Source organism: Neovison vison, chromosome 6 (genome assembly GCF_020171115.1).
Source record: "Neovison vison isolate M4711 chromosome 6, ASM_NN_V1, whole genome shotgun sequence".
NCBI lineage: Eukaryota > Metazoa > Chordata > Mammalia > Carnivora > Mustelidae > Neogale > Neogale vison.
In genome coordinates this window covers 150,350,852-150,375,750 of record NC_058096.1, presented here as the reverse complement: position 1 = coordinate 150,375,750, position 24,899 = coordinate 150,350,852, and the positions used below count along the sequence as shown (strand labels likewise).

The window sequence follows — 24,899 nt, the reverse complement described above, 5'->3', positions numbered from 1 at the left end:
TCAGAATTAAGAATTTTATGAAAGTCTCATTAGACAATTTGTTTATATAGCAATCTCATCAAAGTGTATAGCAATATATTAACAAGCTTGCCACATCTTTTATTTGTTTTCTTTTTTTAATAGATATAATTGACACACACCATGTTATTACTTTCAGGTGTAAAACATAATAATTTGATGTTTGTATATATAGTAAAATGATCACTACAACAAATCTAGTTGACATCCAGCTTTGTTTTATTTTGTTTTTAAATATTTTTATTTACTTATTTGAGGGAGAGAGACAGAGATAGCGACAGAAATAGAGCAGGAGCAGGGTGGAGACAGAGAAGCAAGGAAGCCGCTACGTGGTTCTGAGCAGGGAGCCCTGATGTGGGGCTTGATCCCAGGACCCTGAGATCATGACCTGAGCCGAAGGCAGAGGCCTGATGACTGAGCCACCAAGGCACCCCATATTTTTGAACTTGAAAGAAAAATATTCACATTAAGTAGAGAATTAGTTGTAGCTTTTTATAGTTGCCTTTTATCAGATTAAGGAAGTACATACCTATTTATACTTTAATGGAAAGAACAGATGTTGAATTTTGTCAAATTCTTTTCATACATATGATCATATGATTTTCCTTCTTTAATGTGCTGATTTGGTGAACTCTACTGATTGACTTTTAAATGTTGAATTAGCCTTGCATTTGTGGCATAATGGCCCTTATGTATTATCATTTTTATCTATGTCTAGATTTTACTTGCTTATATTTTTTTTGATTGTGTGTGTGTGTGTGTGTGTGTGTGTGTGTCTATTTTCATGGGGAATTTTGTTCTGTATTTTCTTTGGCTTTGGTCTCAGAGTAATCTTGGCTTTGTTCAATGAGTTTGGAAGTGTTCTCTTTTATTTTCTGGTAGAGTTTGTGCAAAATTGATATTTATTCCTTAAATGTTTGGTAGAATTTGTTATTGAAATGATCTGGGCCTGTTTTTTCTTTGTTGGTAATACTGTGTTTTGATAAGGATTTGGGGCTTTAGAATTAAGTAACCCCAGATTCACATCTTACTGTTAATTTCTCCTTGTAAGACCTTGGGGCAAGTTACTCAATCTCTAAGTAACCTGAGCCTCAGTTTTCTCATTTATAAAATGGGTGGCTGCGAAGACTGAATAATAAGCATCAGTTTTTCAATCTATATTACCCTGGGTTTATATATGTTAACTTATCAGATTTTGTTATTGTGTCATACTATTTACTACTATTTATGCTGTTATAATCCTTATTTTAGAGGTCAGAAAACTACTGCAAAGGGAGATTAAGTAATTTACTCAGAGTTATTCTGGTAGCACATGATGGAGTCAAGATTTGAACTGAGGCTGGTTCCTGAGTTCTTTCTTTAAGTGCTAAACTGCACTAACCATAATAACACCTGTCTTTCAGGATTGCTAGCAGTATTCAATTAGGCAATTCATGCAAGCAGCTCAATTTGTGTTATTTCAAAGTTGTTTAATAAATGGGTATTGTTACTAATAATGTGAATTACTGTTGGTTTGAAGTCTAATTACTATGGAATATTTTCAACCTGAAAGACATATTAGTATAGACACATTATTAAATACCTTTATTAAAGTTCACTGCAGGGGAACCTGGGTGGCTAAGCTGGTTAAGCATCTGCCTTCAGCTCACGTCATGATCCCAGGGTCCTGGGATAGAGAGCCCCCATGTCAGGCTCCCTGTTCAGCGGGGAGCCTGCTTTTCTCTCTCTCTGCATCTCCCCCCGCTTTGCTCTCTCTCTCTCTCTCTCTTTTCTGACAAATAAATAAACAAAATCTTTTTTTAAAAAGGACACTACAGTAAAATATTATAAACATTTGGTGCCATGTACAAAGTGATATTGTGATCACCAAATTTTATTCAGCATAAATAAATTCTTGCGCTGGTTCAGCACTTTTTGTGTAGTCCTGGAAGTGTTAGAGGCTATGAAGAATATCTGTTTCTGTCACTTTGACCTAAGTTGTTGAGTGGTTTAAAAAAGAGAAGTATGGGGGCACCTGGGTGGCTCAGTGGGTTAAGCGCTGCCTTCGGCTCAGGTCATGATCTCAGGGTCCTGGGATCAAGTCTTGCATCGGGCTCTCTGCTCAGCAGGGAGCCTGCTTCCCTCTCTCTCTCTCTGCCTGCCTCTCTGTCTACTTGTGATTTCTCTCTGTCAAATAAATAAATAAAATCTTTAAAAAAAAAAAAAAGATAGAGAAGTATGTAAAGGTGCTTTGAAAATTATAGCTAGTGCCTGGGCGCCCGGGTGGCTCAGTGTAAGCCTCTCCCTTTGGCTCAGCTCAGGACATGGTCTCAGGGTCTTGGGATCGAGTCCTGCATTGAGCTCTTGGCTCAGCAGGGATCCTGCTTTGCCGCCCCCCCGCCCCCCACCGCCTGCCTGTCTCTCTGCCTACCTGTGATCTCTCTCTTCTCTGTCAAATAAATAAAATAAAATCTTAAAAAAAAGTACAGCTAGTGCTCATATTAAATATAAATATTTGGTGTTCTAAGTTGAAAATCAAAATTATTTGTTGATATATATTTTGAGATGATTCTCAATATCATTATTTACTGTGATAGTACAGTTAGATGGCATTTAATATCAGATTTTCAGGTCTCTATGGTGGTTATTCAGGCTTATCTTATTTTAGCTTTTTTTTTTTTTCTCTGTTCAAATGAGGTGATGCCTGGCATATGCCCAAATATCAGATTCATTTTATTTATTTGAAACTTATAAAGGTAACCTAAAAAGTGTAATCACAAGTTTGATAAGTACTTTGCCCTACTTTTCAGTCAGCAAAACTTATTTTAGCTTTTTAGTGATAAATCTCATTATTTCAAAATATCTAGCACAGTGGCCTATTGTATGCATGTGATTAATTAAGACTGCGAGTGGTGTGGAAGATTGGCACATGGCACGTTTTGACAGAAGGTTAAAGCTTTCTGTTGTGAACTTTAATAGTTATTGTGCAGAATGTCAAAAGCTAAGGAACCATGATAATAATAACATTGCATTTTTTTGTGAATTATAGCTGACTTTGGGCTGGCAAAGCAAAAACAAGAAAACAGTAAACTCACGTCTGTTGTTGGAACAATCCTGTATTCCTGGTAAGGACAATTATTTTATGGTTCTCAAACAGCACACCTAACTGTTTGGGGCTTTAGTTTCATGTCTTGGCTTGCAAAGAAAAGACGATTTTAGGAAAAGGAGCTTATTTAATGTTTTTCTCAATTACCCAGATAATACACATGTACACAAGTATACATCATTATGTGTGTTTGAAATAACAACAAGAAATTCTCTTTAGGGTAACTCTGCCCCTCGTGGAGACTACTTTTATTACTTATAAATTGAAACGTTCCTTGGCACATAGTAGGTGTGCAATTGTTGTTGAAGAATCTGTGAAGGAACTAACAGACTCGCTACTCACCATGACACTTGGATATTTTATTGTACCTGCTCAAAAAAGGACAGTTTTACTCTCTCTTCCTATAAACATTCAAGGGCAGGAGAAAGGCTTTCTGTGTACTAATACGTATCCTGGCACCCAGGAGATAATAGGTGCTGAATACATTTTATTGAGTGAATGAATAAATGGTGACATATATACTTAGACCTATGTTTATAAAGTTGGTCGCTTCTTGGGTAAATGGGTGTTTATATTTTGATGAATTGAAACACTTGTAACTTATTTAGCATGCTTTGAGGGTTCCTTTACAATCCATTAATTATCAGGCAGTGAGAATCTTCTTTTGCTGATCACGTATCATTTGTCTGAATCTTTTCAAATTAGCAAGCAGATAGAGTCATCAGTAGACATAACACATTCAGGGAAATATTCTCAAATCTTATTCAGCAGTTCAAGCCATCTAGACACTTCCATCTTCTTTTTTAATCTACTCTGTTGTTGTGCAATTGATTCCTAGGGATAGGATTCTGAATAAATCTTCTCAAGGGAGGGTGGAAATTCTCCCTAAGTAACAGTCTCATTTTAAAAATGCCTTTCCTATAAGAATATTCAGAATAGAAAAAAAAAAAGAATATTCAGAATAGTGTCAGGGGGTTCCTACCACGATTCTGACCCTGTTGGCTAGTTATTCTCTCAAGTAATGACTGCAAATTTAGGACGTTCCCTAATAAACTGAGTGACATGTCCAGTTCCTTTTGAATTTTCTGTATCTTCATTTTCCGAGTTTGTGAATTGGGCAAAAATAAAGCAGATATATTTCATGGTCCCTCCCTGCTCTGAGTCTCATACCTCCTGCCTTTTTCTTTAATTGTCTTTTTAGCCATCCCCAAAGTGTTTCCCACCAAATTCTATAATCTTTGTATAATCCTGAAATTCTCTTGAAACTATTGATGTAGTCATAGGATGCCTGTTCCTGCCTTCTGGAGGCCCAAGCATTTGATGAGTCTGATGTTCCCCTGTCCTTTGCTCTTTCTTTTGCCTTTGCTTCCTCAAATATTACCTTATTTAATGGAAAAAAGTTCTCTTTATCTACTTTTGTAGGAAGTGCCTCAGAGCATTCTTTATTCTATAGCTCAGCTAAATAAATGGTTTGTGGACCCTGGACTGATTGTACTAGAACAGGTCAATAAAAGCTCCTTTTCTTCCTCTGATTTGGTTCATTATGAAGCAGGTCATTGTTATCCTTCTCATGGAAAATAGTCTCCAAATATGGTCCGTGGTTCTGGTTTTTATCTGTATGTCTTACTTCACTTGCAGAGTCCAAGACTGCATACTATCTTCAATGGCATTTTCAGAGCAAATTTTAGAGTTTGAAGTTCTGAGAAACATTTTAGGCATGTTCTTCATGGAACACTCATTTGGGATTTCTGGATAATAAGCAAGTATGAGCTAAAATGAATGGAAAACTTTGACTAATCCTGGAATGGGAATTCTTTGAGACTTTATTGCTTAGTGTAATCCCATTCACATTATGACATTAGATAATTTAAAGGAAAGGCGGGGAAGTTTCCATTGGATGGATGATAATAAACCTGTAGGTAAACTTGGACAAGCAGAGACAAAGTGAAGCACACCCAACAATTGACTGTACCTCTTGCATTCTTAAAAATGCGGTAATAAACTCAGAACTCTTAAATGGCATAGATCAGTTCAGTAACTTCCAGTTGCTAATTATTTAAAGACCAAGTCTTCAGTGTGGCTACAAGCCCACAACCCTGCATGTTCTAGCCCCTGCCAAGTCATCATCTTTACTTTAGCCCTGCCTTCACTCTATTGATTTCTAGCTGCTGCACCTGTGTTCCCACTGACCACAGGGCCTTGGCACATGCTGCTCCCACTGCTTGGAATACTCCCCACTGGCCATCTGGTTAAATCTTTTTCATCCTCCATCTCTCTGCTGGAGTGTTGTCTTCTCTTGGAGAAACCTCCTAGCCAACACGTATTTTCCCTGGTCTACATACTTCATGCACTCTTCTTTCATATGGTTGAACTTTTCACTTATTTTGTGATATGCCTGGATGATTTTGTTTACCACTATCCCCACCCCAGAGTCTGGTATTTTATAGGCTCACAAGAAGTATTTATAATATGAATGATCTAATACTTGCATGGTTATGAACAGTACTTGAAGAAAAATTGCTTCTTTCTTTCTTTCTTTCTTTCTTTCTTTTTTTTTTTTAAGATTTTATTTATTTATTTGACAGACAGAGATCACAAGTAGGCAGAGAGGCAGGCAGGCAGAGAGAGAGGAGGAAGCAGGCTCCCTGCAGAGCAGAGAGCCCTACGTGGGGCTCAAAACCAAGACCCTGGGATCATGACCTGAGCCGAAGGCAGAGGCTTTAACCCACTGAGCCACCCAGGCACCTGAAAATTGCTTCTTTCAACTGTAACAAAATTTTAATCTCCTCTCTCTCTCCCCATGTGCTGTTCCTTCAGATCTTCAAAATGTTCCTACATGGTTTCTTTTTCTCCGGCTAGCCACAGAGTTTATGTCCTTACTTCCTTCTGGTATCTGCTTTAATATCACTTCTGTAGGGAGGTTTTCCTGATCACCTACCCAACACAGCAGCCTCCTTCTGACTGTCCCTTACTCTTACTTTATATTTTCATAGCATCTGCCTCTATCTGACATTATGTCATATTTTAATTGATCTATCCTATGTTTCTCCCACTAAAACACAAACTCCATGATGGTGGGGCTGTTGTTGACTTTGTTCACTGCTGTTTCCCTGGGGCTTGAAGAACAGACTTACAGAATCTTAATAAATATTTTGAATTATTAAAATGAAAAAAAGTTTTAAGTGAAAATGAGTCATTCTGATTTTTTTGTTTGTCTGAAATGCCTTTTTTTTCCAATTTATTTATTTTCAGAAAAACAGTATTCATTATTTTTCCACCACACCCAGTGCTCCATGCAAGCCGTGCCCTCTATAATACCCACCACCTGGTACCCCAACCTCCCACCCCCCCGCCACTTCAAACCCCTCAGACTGTTTTTCAGAGTCCATAGTCTCTCATGGTTCACCTCCCCTTCCAATTTACCCAAAAGCACATACCCTCCCCAATGTCCATAACCCTACCCCCCTTCTCCCAACCCCCCTCCCCCCAGCAACCCACAGTTTGTTTCATGAGATTAAGAGTCACTTATGGTTTGGGTTAGGGTTAGGGTTAGGGTTAGGGTGGTGATGCAACATGGGGGCTTAAGTGGGTAGGAGAAGAATCCTTTTTTTAAATTTTATTAAGTAATTGGGAAAATGGACACATATAATTGTATATATTTAAAATATACAACACAATGATTTGACATATATATCACAGGATGACTATTAAGATCAGGATAATTAACACATCCATCCACATAGTTAACTTTCTTCTGTTGTGTTCTTTTAACAGTGCTCAAGCTCTACTCTCAGCAACTTTTTAGCAAACAATACCATATTATTAATCACAGACACATACTGTACCTTAACTCCTTGGAACTCTTTCTTCTTATAACTGAAATTTTGTATCCTTTGATCTACATCTCCCCATTTCTCCCTTTCCGCAGCCCTGAACAACCATCACTCTACTTTCCGTTTTTATGAAATCACCTTTTTTTTTTTTTGGTCTTTGTCTGGCTTATTTCACTTAGCATATTATCCCATAGGTTCATTTATGTTGTTGCAAATGGCAGGATTTCCTTCCTTTTAATGGGTAAATAATATTGCATTGTATAAATACTCCATATTCTATATTTTAATATGATGAAAAATCCATGTGTATTTTTATCAGGGTCTAAAGCACTAATATATTTTTGAATTTTTCTGACTTTTGCCTTCATGAAGCTTAAAGGGAACATTTTTAGTTTGAAACAGTAAGTACTTTGATGCTAGGGTCTGCTGTATTTTTTCTATTTATTTACTTTTTATCTTTCATAGTTACCAGAACAGTGACTAATGGGATCATGCAGGATATTATCATTTAAAAAAAATAAAATGTGGAATGATTAGAAGTTATTGAGACAAGTGTTCTTCTATGACTGATAAATTGGTCCTGAGGGAAATTGCTAAAGAAGAATTTTAAAAAATGAGAGCATAATTGGAAAAATGATGTGAAATTGGCAGGCACATTGGTAGGGTCATTATTGAGAGCATAGGCTCTGGAATCAGACTGCTTGGGTTTAAGTCCTGGCTCTACTGTTGAGAGTTATATATATTTTTTTTTATTTTTTTTTAAGATTTTATTTATTTATTTGACAGAGAGAAATCACAAGTAGATGGAGAGGCAGGCAGAGAGAGAGAGAGGGAAGCAGGCTCCCTGCTGAGCAGAGAGCCCGATGCGGGACTCGATCCCAGGACCCTGAGATCATGACCTGAGCCGAAGGCAGCGGCTCAACCCACTGATGAGAGTTATAAATGATTGAATTTCCCTATGCCTCAGTTTCCCCATCTATAATCTGAATTATTAATAGTGCCTACCTTCTAGGACTGTTGTCAGATTAAGTGAGGTAGTACAGGTTGTGTGCTTGGAACAATGCCGGATTGGCATATAGTAAGCACTCATTAGATCACAGTGATTGGTATCTGCTAATTGGAGTCTAAAATTTGAAAGGATGGCACTCATTTGACTATATAGATTGTATGGTGTCTAAGAATCAGATTCATTTCATTGGGGAGGGTAGGTGCTTTGGTGAGTGCTGTGAAGTGTGTAAACCTGGCGATTCACAGACCTGTACCCCTGGGGATAAAAATATATGTTTATAAAAAATTAAAAAATTAAAAAAAAAAAGAATCAGATTCATTTCTTTTTTTAACAGTATTTTTTAAAAGATTTATTTATTTATCTATTTGACAGACAAAGATCACAAGTAGGCAGAGAGGCAGGCAGAGAGAGAGAGGGGGAAGCAGGCTCCCTGCTGAGCAGAGAGCTGATGTGGGACTCCATCCCAGGAGCCTGGGATCATGACCTGAGCCGAAGGCAGAGGCTTTAATCCACTGAGCCACCCAGGCACCCCTCAAATTCATTTCTTAATAATTACAGTAGAGAAGAATTACTTGTGCTGTGTTTATTTATAGTTCATTCTCCTTTCCTATCTCTATGTTTGCTCCCTGAATGGCTGTTTTGGTTACTAGGAAGGACCAGGATTTTTCTAGCAGCTGAGGAGTGTGAAAAGGAAGGAGTATGTGTTTAGCATGCAAAGACAGGGAACCTGGAGGAACAGAACTTTCCATACTAGGGCCTTGAGCAGGTGGGATGTGGGGATGCTTTTACCTATATTTGCATTTATTTATGGCTTCTCTGTGGCCCAGCAGGATAAGATATACCTGAATAATATATAATATCACCCCTTTCTGCCCACAGACCCTCCAAGGCTCTATAAATACACACATAGACACACACACACACACACACACACACACACACGCATACACACACAGACTCTTAGATGAGGTAGGAGTGAATTTTGAACAAACTCAGAATTTATTTACACAAATTGAACTCTGAATACATCTTAAGACTCAGTAGAATAGGTCACATGGTCCCACAAATTTAAATGGAAGCTGCAAGATAGAAACCACTAGAGAGCATCTATTAATGGTGTTCTACCCCATAATGTCTACCCAGCAGCACAAAAAGCAAGAAAGGGAGTTCTCTCATGCTTGATTTTGTCAGTGGAAGTCCTTGCTTCTTTATTGATTGGTAATTCCAAATCACATATCTTCAGTTTCTACATCTCCTTTTCTTTACCTTTTTAAAGTCCTTTTTACAAGTAAACATTGGTCTGTAAGCAGTGGATGTCTTTCTCCACATTTACTTGAGTTATTTGTCTAGTTTGCCATTTTAAACATTTGATATTCAAGCCATTATATCAAATATTCCACATTTCCTATTAGAAGTAAGTGCAAAAGGGTTTACAGGATGGTCAGATGTTTTACTTTAATATGTTTTGTTGGTGGCGGGTTTGACCAAAGGAAATGTCCTCCTATTCTTAAACACAATCAATTTATTGAATAATTAAGAAATTAGATGAATTACTTGATGATGAAAAAAATATATGTTTTGGTTATCTACTGTTACAGAACAAATCATCCCAAAATTTAATTACTTAACAACAGTTTGTATGGATGTGCTGTGCAGTTCCTATGTCGGTTTCATGGATGCATACAACTGAAGTATTGTCTTGTCCAGAAGGTCCGAGATAGCCTCACGTATCTGACAGTGAGTGCTGATTCTTGTTGAGGGCCCCTCGAATCTGTTCCAGGTAGCCTTTTATGAGACTGTGATAGAGTGGCACCTGGATCATCTCATGCTTGTACTGCCTACCCCTGGCCCATGCTGGGAACTGTAGGAACCCTCTCATCTGGCAGTGTCCTTCTAGCACTATCCGCAGAGAGAACATGGTGCTCACTTTATAGGAAAAATACTTAAAGGAATGCCATTGTTTATTGAAGGCTGCATTAGGAGCTAGGAGGCATTAAATTGATAGCTAAGATATGAAGTCCAAGGTTTGGCCCAACACACCTGAGGATGGGGCATTAGTAGAATAGGTTCACACTACTGCCATGGCATGGTCAGGGTCTTTATTTCCATACAATACAATATAATTTATTTCTCTATACTTCAAGCATTGGTACATCTCCACAGTGTGAAAATGAAATTCTCCTTCAGTTCAATTCTTAACAGACTCAGCATATTTAGGGGAAAGCAGGAGCTGTGGTTTGGCTGGGTTGGGATTTATGTTGGAATAGTGGGAGACCTGGAATTTTCTTCTTGGCATTATAGAGCTGCCTGATATCTCTCAGCCTGGAAGTCCCTTAATGGAAATACTCTTTTTCAGAAGACTTGCAGAATGAAACTGTTCATCACTGCATGTGTTTCTTATATAGGTACATCAGCAATTGTCAGCATCAGATAACTTCGTTCTTTCCCATAGGGAGAATTCAATATAATTTGGGGAGACACACACACATATACATATACACACATGAGTAGAATGATCAAGGATTAGTAAGCCACACAGTGCTTACGTGAGCCTCTGGCAGGTGCACAGAGAAAGTCCGTAGGAATGGTACGCAAAGCTCTGGGTAGAAGGGGGAGCTGCCAGTGCTGCAGAACTTGAGGGACAGGCCTACGGGGGTGCAGTGGGCACTCTACTATTCTGTATAATGGTTGTACCATGGTCTGTGCACTATGCAGGATTTATACAAAGTGACTTATAGTTTCCTGCCATTAAGACACTATGGCAGGACTTGCTTGGAAGCGAGTCTGGCTGACTGATCAAATGGTCTGAAGGAAAGAAGAGAAAAGACAACAGTGATGAGGGTGAACAGAGAAAGGAAACTGTGGGGGAAGGCAGAGGATTTGAACAATGGGGAAATATGAAGATCAAATTATATCAGAGGTAGAGAATTAAAGAAACATTTTAGTTATGTCGCAGTCAGTGCTGCAATCACCATCTTATTCTTATGAATGTATTACCCGATGACATTATCAATCATAAATGCCTTTACATCAATTTATTTCATAACTTATTTAGCTAATATTAATACTCTACACTATTATTAAATTTTAAACTTAATATTAATTATTGATTTTTAATCTTGGCATTTCAGAATGCCCTTAACAATCCTAGGAGAGGCTATAGCACAATGCCAATAGAAGAAAACTTCTTTTGAAGTGGCAGATATTGTTTTTCTCCCCCAAAAGTAGGATGATAGTTACTAGTCCAATATTTTGAAATTTAAGCTGCCCTTTAGGGAAGGAATTTTCCAGAAAATACACATAACAAAACAATAAACTGTCAATCTGGGCCAATATTATGGTCTGTAATAAAATGACAAAATAAAGATTTGAAAATGTGAACTGTATGTAACTTCAGTACATATTGGTAACACTCAACCATTTCAAAACCTCATTTTCACAGAAAGGGAAACTTGCTGGACCCACACATTTGATGGGTAAATTCTGAAAGATTTTATATATATATATTACCTAATCCCACCTTAGTATTCCAGGGTTTCAAGAGAACCTTATCTATTTCCCATAAAGCGTTTTCCTCCTAGTCCACCCAGATAACCTTACCTTATTTACCTCAATTTATCCCCAATTTTTATAACAAAACCTGCTTCATCCATATCCTTTATAAAACCATGCTCCAGATCACAGCAGAGAGAGTAGTAATGAGGTGTCCTAGGGTTTGCCTGCAGGGCCATCCTTCCATAGGAACCAGTGTAATGTAGTGCAGACTCTAGGCTGGACAGCCTGGGTTTCCTCCTGGCTCTACACCTTCCTGCTTGAATTTGGGCAAGTAGCTTACTATTTCTGGGTCTCAATTTCCTTATCTGAAATGACAAAGCTGGTGGTGATAGTAATAGTTCCTACGGCATAAGGTTGTTGTGAGGACTAAAAAGATAGACGATAGATATATAGGTAGCTAGAAAAATAGAGGTAAGTAGATTGCACTAGCATTTGGAGTATAGCAATAAATTAAATCAATAAATATTAGATGGGAGCAACAGCTATATTCTTTAGGAAAATATTTCTTCCTCCCACTCCACTCAGGTACTCTTCCAGATGGTTTAGTAAGTCCCATTGCATTGGAGATCTTGCCTCTGTGGCTTGTTTGGGCTACCCAGACTTGGTGTTTCTCCCAAGGTAGGCTAGCCCTAGCATTCCTGTCCCTATTGGGAAAATGGCAGGAGTGGGAGTGTTCTCTTTGAAGCTGATCCAATTGGAATTCTTTCCTGAGAATGTGTTTGGCTGGGACTCAGTAAAGAGGTGAAACTGGAATGTGAAAGGTCCAGGAATGTGTGGTGGTTGTGTTTGTAGCCACAGTGGAGGTCCATCTGAGAAGAGGCCAGTACTTGGAGAGAACAAGAGGAAGAGAGGGAAAGTTCTGGCAAGGTCCAGACCCTAGATTCCATTTTCCTTAAGAGCCAGCTGCAACTTTGCTCCTCTTGTATGTACAAAGCCTATCAGTGAGTTCCTCTGGTTGCCTAACCTTGCTGCGTATCTTCGCTTGACCTTTAGTTCAGGTTGCCCCCAGTGCACACTCTGAGACAAGGGTTCATGTGCAAGGGGATCCTAGGAAACAAGGGTAGAGGCATGGAGAAGAGAGACAAGGAAGGGAAGACAACAAATAAAGAGCTTCATGGGGGCAATTCACCACTATGGGCAACTGGATCTCAAACCTATTGGGCCAGTTTAAATGTATAACACAATGATCCCACCCAAAAGGAGAGAGTGGGGTGATTACACCAAGTCATACCCACCATTGGTTAAGGTTGGTTACATAAGTTGAGATACCCAAGTTAACTGATACTCCTGTTGTGCTACAGGCAAAGAACATCCAACGGGTTAAGAAAAATCCTCAGACAAACTTGCAAATGGTTGGAACTCAGGCCAGTAGGCTCTGAAGAAGTAAGCGTGAAGGGAAGTAGGGAAGACACCTACAGAACTTGCTTTGACTTATAAGGGAAAACACTCTGATCGGTGCATGAGAGATCACTTGCAGTGTGGCCTCAAAGTCTTTGTGGAAGCCGGGCAGAAAGGTGTCCAGTCCTCTTCTGTTCTTTGAGCAAACATAAAATCTTCCCAGCTTTTTCTGGACAATCTTCTGTGTCGATAGGGGAAAGTCATTAAAGAAGTCCCCAATAACTTGTTTTAGATTTTCCTCCTCATTAGATGGAGGTGAGAAATTTTTTTTTCCCCCCACAATCTCATCCTGGGAGATTTTCTGCCTCCCTATAGTTCTGGACTCGTAAAGAAGATGGTAATGTGATGTAGATGATGTAATGATCACTTGAAAATAGCTGTGAAAGTAATAACTAAAAATCAGAAGCAGATCAAAATCTTCTCTCTGTGAGTGTGTCGACTAGCTTGATAAAGACTGTCTGAAGTTTACTTGGAAGTTGTTTGACTGCTTTTTAAAAATCAGTCTTTGTTAAGGAGAAAGACTATACATTTTTATGTGATTTTATATTTAGAGGAATGCATTTGTATAATTATATACTAGAATTGAGAGATTGTATTATCCTTCTTTGCAAAATTACCATAATTACTTTATTTAGTTATGTACTTGAATTTTAAAAGCTGGTGATATTTGGCTTGAATACAAATACAAAATGTGTGATGTCAACCGATATGCTAGCTATTTTTTTTAAACTTCATTAGAGACAAGCAAATGGCAGTTGATGTACAATGAGAAATTTCAAGGCTGTTGGACCTGAATTTAATTTCTGTTTGTGACTCGAAGTAGGCAGTGCTTGATAATTTGATGGCTGGAGTGTAATCGTTGGGTGAATGTAATCCATTTGTTTAATTGCCCAGACTCCTCACTGTATTTACAGTTAATTGGTTCTCATTATGGTCCTTCTAATAGATACCATAAAGCAGTAGGATTAGAGAAACCTGAAAAAGAACATTTAATTTGTATTCTTTCTTGAAGCAAAACTTAACAAGTGTTTATCTGGTTCACTTTACACCATCTTCATGACAGGTTAAGGGGGAGAAAGTCTCCAAGGGAAGTGATTTATAAATTCTTTTCATTGTTTTGGGCCTTTGCCTTTGAAATTTCTATAGCCAGAAAGCCAAAAACCCAAAAATGTTCTTATGTCTAGTTGAATTCCTTTTCTTATGACTTGAAATGCTTTTTGGACTTCAGTGACTGTGCAAAGGAGCAGATCACTACCCATCATTTAATACTTTATATAGTGAAAGATTCTAAGTCTTTCCTTCTAAATTTCTTCCCTGTTTCTTCATAGTTCTAAACCTGCAATTTGGGATTCTAGATATTCCACAAAAAAACTGCCCATACTAAACCTTTTCTAATGCCTTAGGCCACATGAATTCATCTGACGAGGAGGAATCCAAGTTCCTTTTTTAAAGTGCAATTTTAGTGCCGCATTTTAACTCAATTATATGCATTTGTTCCACATAAGGGCTGATTTTACTTTGTTTCATTTACTGACTTCGTTTACTGATGAAGCAAATTAAAATTGTAAATGTCCCTAGAAAATCTTCCAGTCTGCTTTTTCTTCCCTTCCTCCTTCCCCACAGTTACTTTCACTATAAATTCCGGAGCTTTCCTACATTTGTTGGGCTTCAGGCGATTTGCAAAGAATTTGATTGAAAACAAATTGGTAATGGTGCCAATGTAAACAAATAATGAAATTACTATAAATGAATATTTCTCATCACTGATTTTTAAAATCAGTGATCTGTTAACTGTAATTTTCAGAATTGTTTTTAGATACATAAACATTTCTACTTATTTTAAACTCTTTTCTTTTTTTTCTCCCTGTGTATTTGATATTTTATTTCTACATTATTTCCAACTGTTGTGGCTATTGTACAATAAAATGGGGGACTGGTTAGCTTGGCTAGGTAAATAATGGTAAGTGGTATTATAGTAAAGTGTTTGTTGACCTAAAAGCGTATGCATAGTATATTGTTAAGTGGAAAGATAGGTTACCAATAGTACATGTATATTGCCATCATAAAAACAGAAATACCTGAAAATCCTGCCAAATATGGCATCCTGAACTGAATTAAAAACCAAAGGATGACAATCAGAAATAAAACAAAGAACAACAAACCCTAGTCCCCCAAAAGTTCAAAACTTGTTAATTCAAATTTCTTCTATTGTTTGCTTATTATAAAAGCAGTATATTTTTAGTGCAGAAAATAATGAGAAAAGAATCCTATTAGGAACACTCATAATCTTACTAACCCAGAGGTGGGACAAACCTCAAAAAACCACTTCATGTCTCAATTTCAAATCTTTCTCTGTGCAAATATATAGATACACATGCACATACACACATGCACTGATATAAATGAATGCTCTTTAGTTTTATATACATATTGTGTTCTAGTATCTGGGTAAATCATAAATTAGGCAACCAGTCTCCTTTTTTAAGACATTAAAAATTATTTCCAGCCTCTCCCTAATTCATATGACATAGGGCATGTATAATCGGCTGAAAATCAATTAGAAATAAGAAGGCAAAGAAAATTTTACAGCAAAATAATTATCAATACGTGGAAAATCCAGTAACTGGGGATATTCATTGGTGATTAATTTCTCATTTTCTAAAAGAAATTTTCATTTTCACCAGAGTTTTTTATGGCCATTAAGATAAAAATAGCTAGCTAGAAGTTCTTAAGTCTTTGTTTGTATCAATCTTAGGCCTTTATATGTATCAGTGTCAGAATTTAAACCACATCAGTCTTAACGGACTGCTTTTCGATGGCATAGTTTTTAACCCAAATGGTTGGTTACTGGCAAGTAGGCAAGTTTATGGCACCTTCTCTGATTAACAGGACCTTTCCTCCTAATCTGTTCATATACAATTAGCAAAAGATTTTCATTATTTTCTGATTTTGCTCTGCTCATATGAATAAAATTGTTTCCTTGCTTATGGGTATCACCTACCTAGTCATCTATATTTTCAAGTTTTGTATTACAGAATTAAGGACAAATAACCTGTGTTTTGGTGGAATCAAGTGTTTATCATGAACCCCTCTGCTTCCACATCAAGGGTGAGCAGCAGAACAAGCTCGGAGGACACAGGTAGCTGAAGGAGCTGCAGGAGACTGGGGGAATGGGAAGTGTGTGCTGGAAGGTGTGAGGAGGTGTTTGACTAAGATACCAACCAAGCACAAGAGGGAGGACTTTCCACTTTAAGCACTGGTGACCCTGATCCCTATTTTGCTGAGAAAGCAGGAGCCATCAGAAGAGAACTTCTCCCAGCTCTGTTTCCATGCCTTCCCACCTAGCTGGCCCTGTATCCCTAAAATGGTCCTGCTCTCATGTGACTCTGTTTCCTTGGTCTTAGCAAAGGCCAGCCCTCCTGCTGTGTCTCCATTTCCTACAGATTATCACTCCAGAATGCTCCCCCCTCTATTCTGCTATAATAATTTCTCTGCTTCCACTGACTCAGTCCTACCAATTTGCTAGCATACTGTCATTTTTCCCATCTTAAAAACAAACACTTCTCTTTCTCTTCAGCTACTGTCCCACTTCCCTCTTTCCTTTTATAGCAAAACTCTGAAAGAGAGGGCTTGGCATATAGTAGGTGCTCAGTAAATACTTGTCCAGTGAATGAATGAATGAATGAATGCACCTAATGGAGTAAGGCTTTGTGATAATCCAGGTGAGGGCTGATTTGGATTTGCTCTTAATGGGAATAAAAGAGAAAGAGGGTGTTCGGGAATGGGGTTCATGGGAAGTCTCCATGCCTTCCTTTCAATTTTGTTGTGAACTTAATACTGCTCTAAAAAATAGTCTTTAAAAAAAAAAAAGAAGAGATAGTATATAAATTTCAAAGGAAAAACTTAAAGTTCTTGGTGATTTATTTTATGTATATATAGTGGAGAGAAAAATAGAACATAATTTTAAGACTTTGTGTTTGATAATAAGATTAATTAATGGTACAATGGGTGGATATACTTGATAGATGTGATCTGTATTCTTGTTTCAATATTTTCATTTCCATTTTCTCATACATTTTTTTTCTTTTTAAATTTATTTTTTTCAGCGTAACAGTATTCATTGTTTTTGCACCACACCCAGTGCTCCATGCAATCCGTGCCCTCTCTAACCACCTGGTTCCCCAACCTCCCACCCCCCCGCCCCTTCAAAACCCTCAGATTGTTTTTCAGAGTCCATAGTTTCTCATGGTTCACCTCCCCTTCCAATTTCCCTCAACTCCCTTCTCTCCATCTCCCCTTGTCCTTTATGCTATTTGCTATGCTCCACAAATAAGTGAAACCATATGATAATTGACTCTCTCTGCTTGACTTATTTCACTCAGCATAATCTCTTCCAGTCCCATCCATGTTGCTACAAAAGTTGGGTATTCATCCTTGCTGATGGAGGCATAATACTCCATAGTGTATATGGACCACATCTTCCTTATTCATTTGTCTGTTGAAGGGCATCTTGGTTCTTTCCACAGTTTGGCGACCGTGGTCATTGCTGCTATAAACATTGGGGTACAGATGGCCCTTCTTTTAACTACATCTGTATTTTTGCACTACTACCCAGTAGTGCAATTGCAGGGTCATAGGGAATCTCTATTTTTAATTTCTTGAGGAATCTCCACACTGTTCTCCAAAGTGGCTGCACCAACTTGCATTCCCACCAACAGTGTAGGAGGGTTCCCCTTTCTCCACATCCTCTCCAACACATGTTGTTTCCTGTCTTGCTAATTTGGCCATTCTAACTGGTGTAAGGTGGTATCTCAATGTCGTTTTAATTTGAATCTCCCTGATGGCTAGTGATGATGAACATTTTTTCATGTGTCTGATAGCCATTTGTATGTCTTCATTGGAGAAGTGTCTGTTCATATCTTCTGCCCATTTTTTTTATATGATTGTCTGTTTTGTGTGTGTTGAGTTTGAGGAGTTCTTTATAGATCCTGGATATCAACCTTTTGTCTGTACTGTCATTTGCAAATATCTTCTCCCATTCCGTGGGTTGCCTCTTTGTTTTGTTGACTGTTTCCTTTGCTAGTTTCAAGCTTTTGATCTTGATGAAGTCCCAAAAGTTCATCTTCACTTTTGTTTCCTTTGCCTTTGGAGACATATCTTTTTTTTTTTTTTTTTTTTTTTTTTTTAAAGATTTTATTTATTTATTTGAGGGAGAGACAGTGAGAGAGAGCATGAGCAAGGAGAAGGTCAGAGGGAGAAGCAGACTCCCCATGGAGCTGGGAGCCCGATGCGGGACTCAATCCCGAGACTCCAGGATCATGACCTGAGCCGAAAGCAGTCGTCCAACCAACTGAGCCACCCAGGCGCCCTTTTTTTTTTTTTTTTTAAAGAATTTATTTATTTATTTGACAGAGAGAGATCACAAGTAGGCAGAGAGGCAGACAGAGAGAGAGAGAGGAGGAAGCAGGCTCCCTACTGAGCAGAGAGCCTGATGCGGTACTCGATCCCAAGACCCTGGGATCATGACCTGAGCCGAAGGCAGTGGCTTAACCCACTGAGCCACCCAGGCGCCCCTGGAGACATATCTTGAAAGAAGTTGCTGTGGCTGATATCGAAAAGGTTACTGCCTATGTTCTCCTCTAGGGTTCTGATGGATTCCTGTCTCACGTTGAGGTCTTTTACCCATTTCGAGTTGATCTTTGTGTATGGTGTAAGAGAATGGTTGAGTTTCATTCTTCTGCATATAGCTGTCCAGTTTTCCCAGCACCATTTATTGAAGAGACTTTTTTCCACTGTAAATTTTTTCCTGTTTTGTCGAAGATTATTTGACCATAGAGTTGAGGGTCCAAATCTGGGCTCGCTACTCTGTCCCATTGGTCTATGTGTCTGTTTTTATGCCAGTACTATGCTGTCTTGGTGATCACAGCTTTGTAGTAAAGCTTGAAATCAGGTAACATGATGCCCCCAGTTTTATTTTTGTTTTTCAACATTTCCTTAGCAATTTGGGGTCTCTTCTGATTCCATACAAATTTTTGGATTATTTCATACATCTTTTTTTAAATAAAGATAAAAACCCTATCATCTAATGTTACAGATATTGGTTGACCAGGTAATATTCTCTTCTAACATTCTAACTCATGGTTGATAACTCACATTGAGCTAAAATGGAATTTGTTTCTGTTCATTTTGATTACTCTGAGTTTTAACTACTCTCGGCAATTGGCTAAGGGCTGGCAAGGGGTGACCCAGTGTCAACGCATTTAGCCCACTTGGCCTGAGGTATCCCAAAGTGTTTCTGTGACCCCAGGAACCTGTTAGGTCAACTCACAAAATGACTAGTGCTCACCCCCAGGCCTGAGCATCACGGTCTTTGGACACATGATAGATATACTTTACAAGAATTCCTTCAATAGGTAAATTGTTCCCCCAATTCCTCTTTATTTTTCTTTTCTTTTCTTTCTTTCTTTCTTTTTTTTTTAATTTAAATTTTATTATTTATTTGACAGACAGAAAGCAGAAGTAGGCAGAGAGGTAGGCAGAGAGGTGGGGGGAAGCAGGCTCCCCGCTGAGCAGAGAGCCTGATGCAGGGCTCCATCCCACGCCCCCGGGATCATGACCTGAGCCAAAAGCAGAGGTTTAACCCACTGAGCCACCCAGGTGCCCCTCTTTTTCTTTTTTATTTGGAGTTATATTTTATTTGATTTGGGACAATTCCACAAACACATATAGACTAGTCATTTGTCGTATTTTCTGACTGTCCAGATGACTTTGGAACACAGGTTCTACCTTTAGGGAATTTCCTACTTGATGAATGTCCTCTCCTTAGGCAAGTCACTAGAAAAATGTGTTTTCTTCACCTTCCTTATAGCTGTAGCAAGTGATTATCATGTGACTCAGACTCCATCATTCAGATAACTTCAGCAAGAGTTGGATTTGCAAGTGAAAATGGGAGAGGGCATGTACTGGGCAGAGTCCTGTTTGGAGCAAGGGCAGAAGTGGTGGTGAAAGATTGTGATGTTGGGATTCTGATGTCTGTTGCCCTGGGTCAGTGATGTTAACTGTACCAGGAGTATTGTTTCTGACCCTGCGGTCCTCACAGAGACTCTGTCAGCCTCTTAATGGCCTTTAATAAGTACCTTTTCTGCATAAATGGGCTGTAGTGCCTCTGTGGCACAGGTGTAGTACTAATGGATTTTAATGAGTACGGTAAAGATTAAAGAGGAGACATCAGATGCACACTTCTCCAATTCCCTCTTCCCTCCACAAAAGTGGGAGAGGAATGCAAAAATGGTGATGAATCCCTGTCTATTTATTATTAGTAATAATAAGTAACACTTTTTTGAGCACTTATTATTTCGGGCATTGTCTCATATAATACCTTCAGTGGTCTTATGAGAAGGATCATCATTATCTCTACTTTTAATGGGAAATATGATTTTTTTTTTTTTTTGGAAGAATGGGAGTGATAATTCCAGGGCAACAAGGGTAAGGAAAATCAAAAAACGAGGAAAGAGGGACAGTTAATATAGTGTGGTGTGTCACCAAGCTGGTCAGAGCTTCACTAGGAAGCAGCCAGTTACTTGGTCATGTGGGATGTCTCTAGACAGATCTTGAGAAACCTCTGTATATTTAAGAAGTCCATTGGGGGAGGAAGGGAGAAGAATTAATCTCCTGTCTCTGACTGGTCAAAGACATCTATCCTAAAGGCTGTAATTTCTCCATACTTCTAGGTTGTGTTACTCAACCCCACTGGAAGTATTGTGGGAGCAGTGGTATGCTGCCAGTCTCCCATAGAGCCATTGGCAGAGGCCTGGGTGCAGAAATGTCTGTAGCTCTCACCAAGGCTGCCATGAGGGAATCCAGGATGGAGCAAGACCTCACCGTGGGTGACTAGACAGCTGTCAGTGTTAGGAAGTGGAGCTTTCCATTGAATAAGCTGATGAGGGTCCAGGAGGACAGGACAGATCTGGGAATGGGCATAGATGTAGATACATCACTCCAAACTCTGCATCAGTCATCATATGGCATTCTTCCTGTGTGTCTGTTTATGTCTGTGTTTTCTTTTTTTTTTATCAGGATGCTAATCATATTGGATTAGAGTCCATCCTAATCAACTGTAGACTCATCTTGATGACATCTGCAAAGGCCCTAATTCCAAATAAGGTTACATTCACTGGTCCTTAGTATTTCAGTACATTTTGGGGGGAGCACAATTCAACCCACAATAGCATCTGCATGGTTAGGGAAGACATAGGGAAGAATTTACAAAGAAAGGGAAGTAAATAATTTAGTTTTGAGCATGTTGAGTTTGAGTTGCTTTTGAGGTTGTAAGGCTGTCATTTCCAATAAGTAACCCAAAATATGCTTTAAGAGCCTCAGGGAAGAGTTCTTGGCCGGGGAGGAGATGCAGTTATCAGCATCTGGGTGGAACTGGTTGTGAAACAGACAAGTGCTGAGCAAGACCTTGAGGAGTCACAGCATTTATGGGATAGACACAGAGGAAGCCTTGGGGGAGACTTGGAAGGAGTAGGCAGAGAGGAGGTAGAAGAAGGAGAGCCAAGAGAAAATAGTGTCAGACAAGACATGAAAAAGTTTTCAAAGAGCACAATGCTTTTCCAAAGTCAACAGCATCCCGTGCTATAGGAAGGCTAAGTACTGAGCATTGTTATTTTGATAAGTTGAATACCTGACTCAGTGGAAAGATCTGAAGGATATCCCTTGAATCTGAAGATAGGTAGTGGTTACCAAGAGTGCTTTAGGAGGGAAACCTGAAGGAAAATATCGCTTGGATTTGCAGATAGACAGTGATTACCAAGTTTAGGGATTTCAGGGGAATGGTAAGGTCTAAGGCAAGACTGCGGGGGCAAGGGTGATAGCTGTGGCAGGTAGAACTATGGCCACAACCAGTAGAGAAAACTGCTGTGTAAGAATGTGCAGGGCATGGTTGTGGTCAGAAACCAGGAGCTAAAGAATGTTGTTCAGAGGGGAAGGAGCCGTTGAAGAGACTTAAAGGTGTGAGAGAGGACAACATCTGTGGAGCAAGCAGGAACTCAGGATTCAGCCTCCTACTTCAGAGTATCTTTGTTTTGATCTCTTCTATTCGTTGGGCACTTGCACTTTATTTAATAAGAAGAGAGTGTACGAAACAGGCAAACACATCCAAAAATGGGCAGAAGATATGAACAGACACTTCTCCAATCAAGACATACAAATGGCTATCAAACACATGAAAAAATGTTCATCATCATTAGCCCTCAGGGAGATTCAAATTAAAACCACATTGAGATATCACCTTACACCAGTTAGAATGGCCAAAATTAACAAAACAGGAAACAACATGTGTTGGAGAGGATGTGGAGAAAGGGGAACCCTCTTACACTGTTGGTGGGAATGCAAGTTGGTGCAGCCTCTTTGGAGAACAGTGTGGAGATTCCTCAAGAAATTAAAAATAGAGCTTCCCTATGACCCTGCAATTGCACTACTGGGTATTTACCCCAAAGATACAGATGTAGTTAAAAGAAGGGCCATCTGTACCCCAATGTTTATAGTAGCAATGGCCACGGTCGCCAAACTATGGAAAGAACCAAGATGCCCTTCAACGGATGAATGGATAAGGAAGATGTGGTCCATATACACTATGGAGTATTATGCCTCCATCAGCAAGGATGAATACCCAACTTTTGTAGCAACATGGATGGGACTGGAAGAGATTATGCTGAGTGAAATAAGTCAAGCAGAGAGAGTCAATTATCATATGGTTTCACTTATTTGTGGAGCATAACAAATAGCATGGAGGACATGGGGAGTTAGAGAGGAGAAGGGAGTTGGGGGAAATTGGGAGGGGAGGTGAATCATGAGAGACTATGGACTCTGAAAAACAATCTGAGGGGTTTGAAGTGGCGGGGGGGTGGGAGGTTGGGGTACCAGGTGGTGGGTATTATAGAGGGCACGGATTGCATGGAGCACTGGGTGTGGTGAAAAAATAATGAATACTGTTTTTCTGAAAATAAATAAATTGGGAAAAAAAAAGAAGAGAGTGTGCTAGAAAATCTTTGAAAACTATTGAATTAGATGTTCCAGCTCTAAGAAAAAAGAACTATTAATCATTAACTACAGCTCTGCGCCGAGTAATTTGCAGTAATAGCTTGAATAAACACATTCAGATAATCCTGGTTTATTTAAGGTCATGTTTTCAAAAGGACCTTAATTGATAGGAATAACTATTATAGCTATAATTATTTGCATTTCAGTTCCTGACTGGCACTTATAATTTGGCTATGTGTAAACTTCAGCTTTTACATTTTGGCTTGAATTTTTTAATCAAGCTTTTTATTTTGGATCCAGTATAGTTAACATACAGTGTTACATTAGTTTCAGGTGTATAATATAGTGATTCAATAATTCTAGGCATTACTCAGTGCTCATCATGATAAGTGTACTCTTAATTCCTTTCACCCATTTCACCCATCCCTCACCCACCTCCCCTCTGGTAACCATCAATTTGTGCTCTATAGTTAAGAGTGTTTCTTAGTTTGCCTTTCCCTCTCTGCTTTTTCTTTTTCCTTTTCTTTTTTTGTTTTGTTTCTTAAATTCCACATATAAGTGAAATCATATGGTATGCAATAAGTCATTTATTTCACTTAGCATTATGCTCTCTAGCTCCATCCATATTGTTGCAAATAGCAAAATTGCATTCTTGTTTATAGCCGAGTAACATTTCATTATATATATACTACAACTTCTTTATTCATTCATCTCTCCTATTAATGGACACTTGGGCTACACCCATAATTTGGCTATTGTAAATAATGCTGCAATAGGGGTGCATGTATCTCTTTGAATTAGTGTTTTTGTATTTTTGGGGTAAATACCCAGTAGTGTGGTTGTTGGATCATAGAATAGTTATATTTTCAGCTTTTTGAGGAAGCTTTATATTGTTTTCCATAGTGGCTGCACCAGTTGGCATTCCTACCAATAGCACATGAGGGTTCTTTTTTTTCGATAAGTGCTTCCAGCACTTGTTTCTCGTGTTTTTGATTTTAGCTGTTTTGACAGGTATAAGGTGATAACTCATTGTAGTTTTAATTTGCATTTCTCTGATGATGAGTGATGTTGGTTATCTTTTCATGTGTCTGTTGGCCATCTGTATGTCTTCTTTGGAGCAATGTCTGTTCGTGTCTTCTCTCCGTTTTCTAATTGGATTATTTGCTTTTGAGGTGTTGAGTTGTTTAAGTTCTATATATATTTTGGATACTAATTTTGGCTTGTGTTTCTTAAAAAAAAAGCATTTCTCAACCCTGAACTATTAACAAATCTGTTTGGAGATTTTTATACCACAATGAGATTTTAATGTTGGTTCATTTTTTAAGTTTGTTTGTTTTGTTTTGTTTTTTTATTTTTATTTATTTATTTATTTATTTTCTTTTCTTTTCTGTTTTGTTTTTTTAAAGTAATCTCTCCATCCAGTGTGGGGCTCAAACTCACAACCCTGAGCTCAAGAGTTGCATGCTCTATCAACTAAGCCAGCCAGGTGCCTGTACTGGTTTGTTTTTTTGTTTTTTTGTGTTTTTGTTTTTTACAGTTTCTGCTTAAGTAAATTTACTGGTAGTGATACATTTTTGAAAGACACATGTATTTTTTGTTACCATTATAAAAGAAATTTGTGTCAGTTGGAAAAAATTGAAAAATATATAAATGTGTCAAGAAAAAAATTATGGTCACATATAATCCCACTATCTAGTCTTAACCATTATTTTTTAAATTTCTTATTTTTTGTTATGAAAATTTTCAACATTAACAAATATGCCTTTATGCACATTAAGTTTTAAATTTATTATCTTCACTTATGAAAAAAAAAATCTTTAAAGAAATAATGTTATGAATTCAATTAGAGGCCTCTCCAAACTCTGTTTTCCTTTCTTCCCCAGAAAAAGCCACTACCCTGAAGTTGGTGTATATTCTTCCATATTTTTATACATTTACAGTATGTGTGGCTATTCAT

The 24,899-nt window shown here is 38.3% G+C and overlaps 1 protein-coding gene across 6 annotated transcripts in view; it reads left to right on the top strand.

Annotated features, from left to right (window-relative positions):
* NEK10 (NIMA related kinase 10) overlaps positions 1-24,899 on the top strand; it is a 228,195-nt gene that overhangs the window by 93,442 nt on the left and 109,854 nt on the right. For all 6 annotated transcript variants that reach the window (XM_044252584.1, XM_044252587.1, XM_044252586.1 and 3 more), the window contains exon 23: positions 3,047-3,122. In XM_044252584.1, the coding sequence (XP_044108519.1) occupies positions 3,047-3,122 (76 nt within the window). The remainder of the gene's footprint in view (positions 1-3,046; positions 3,123-24,899) is intronic.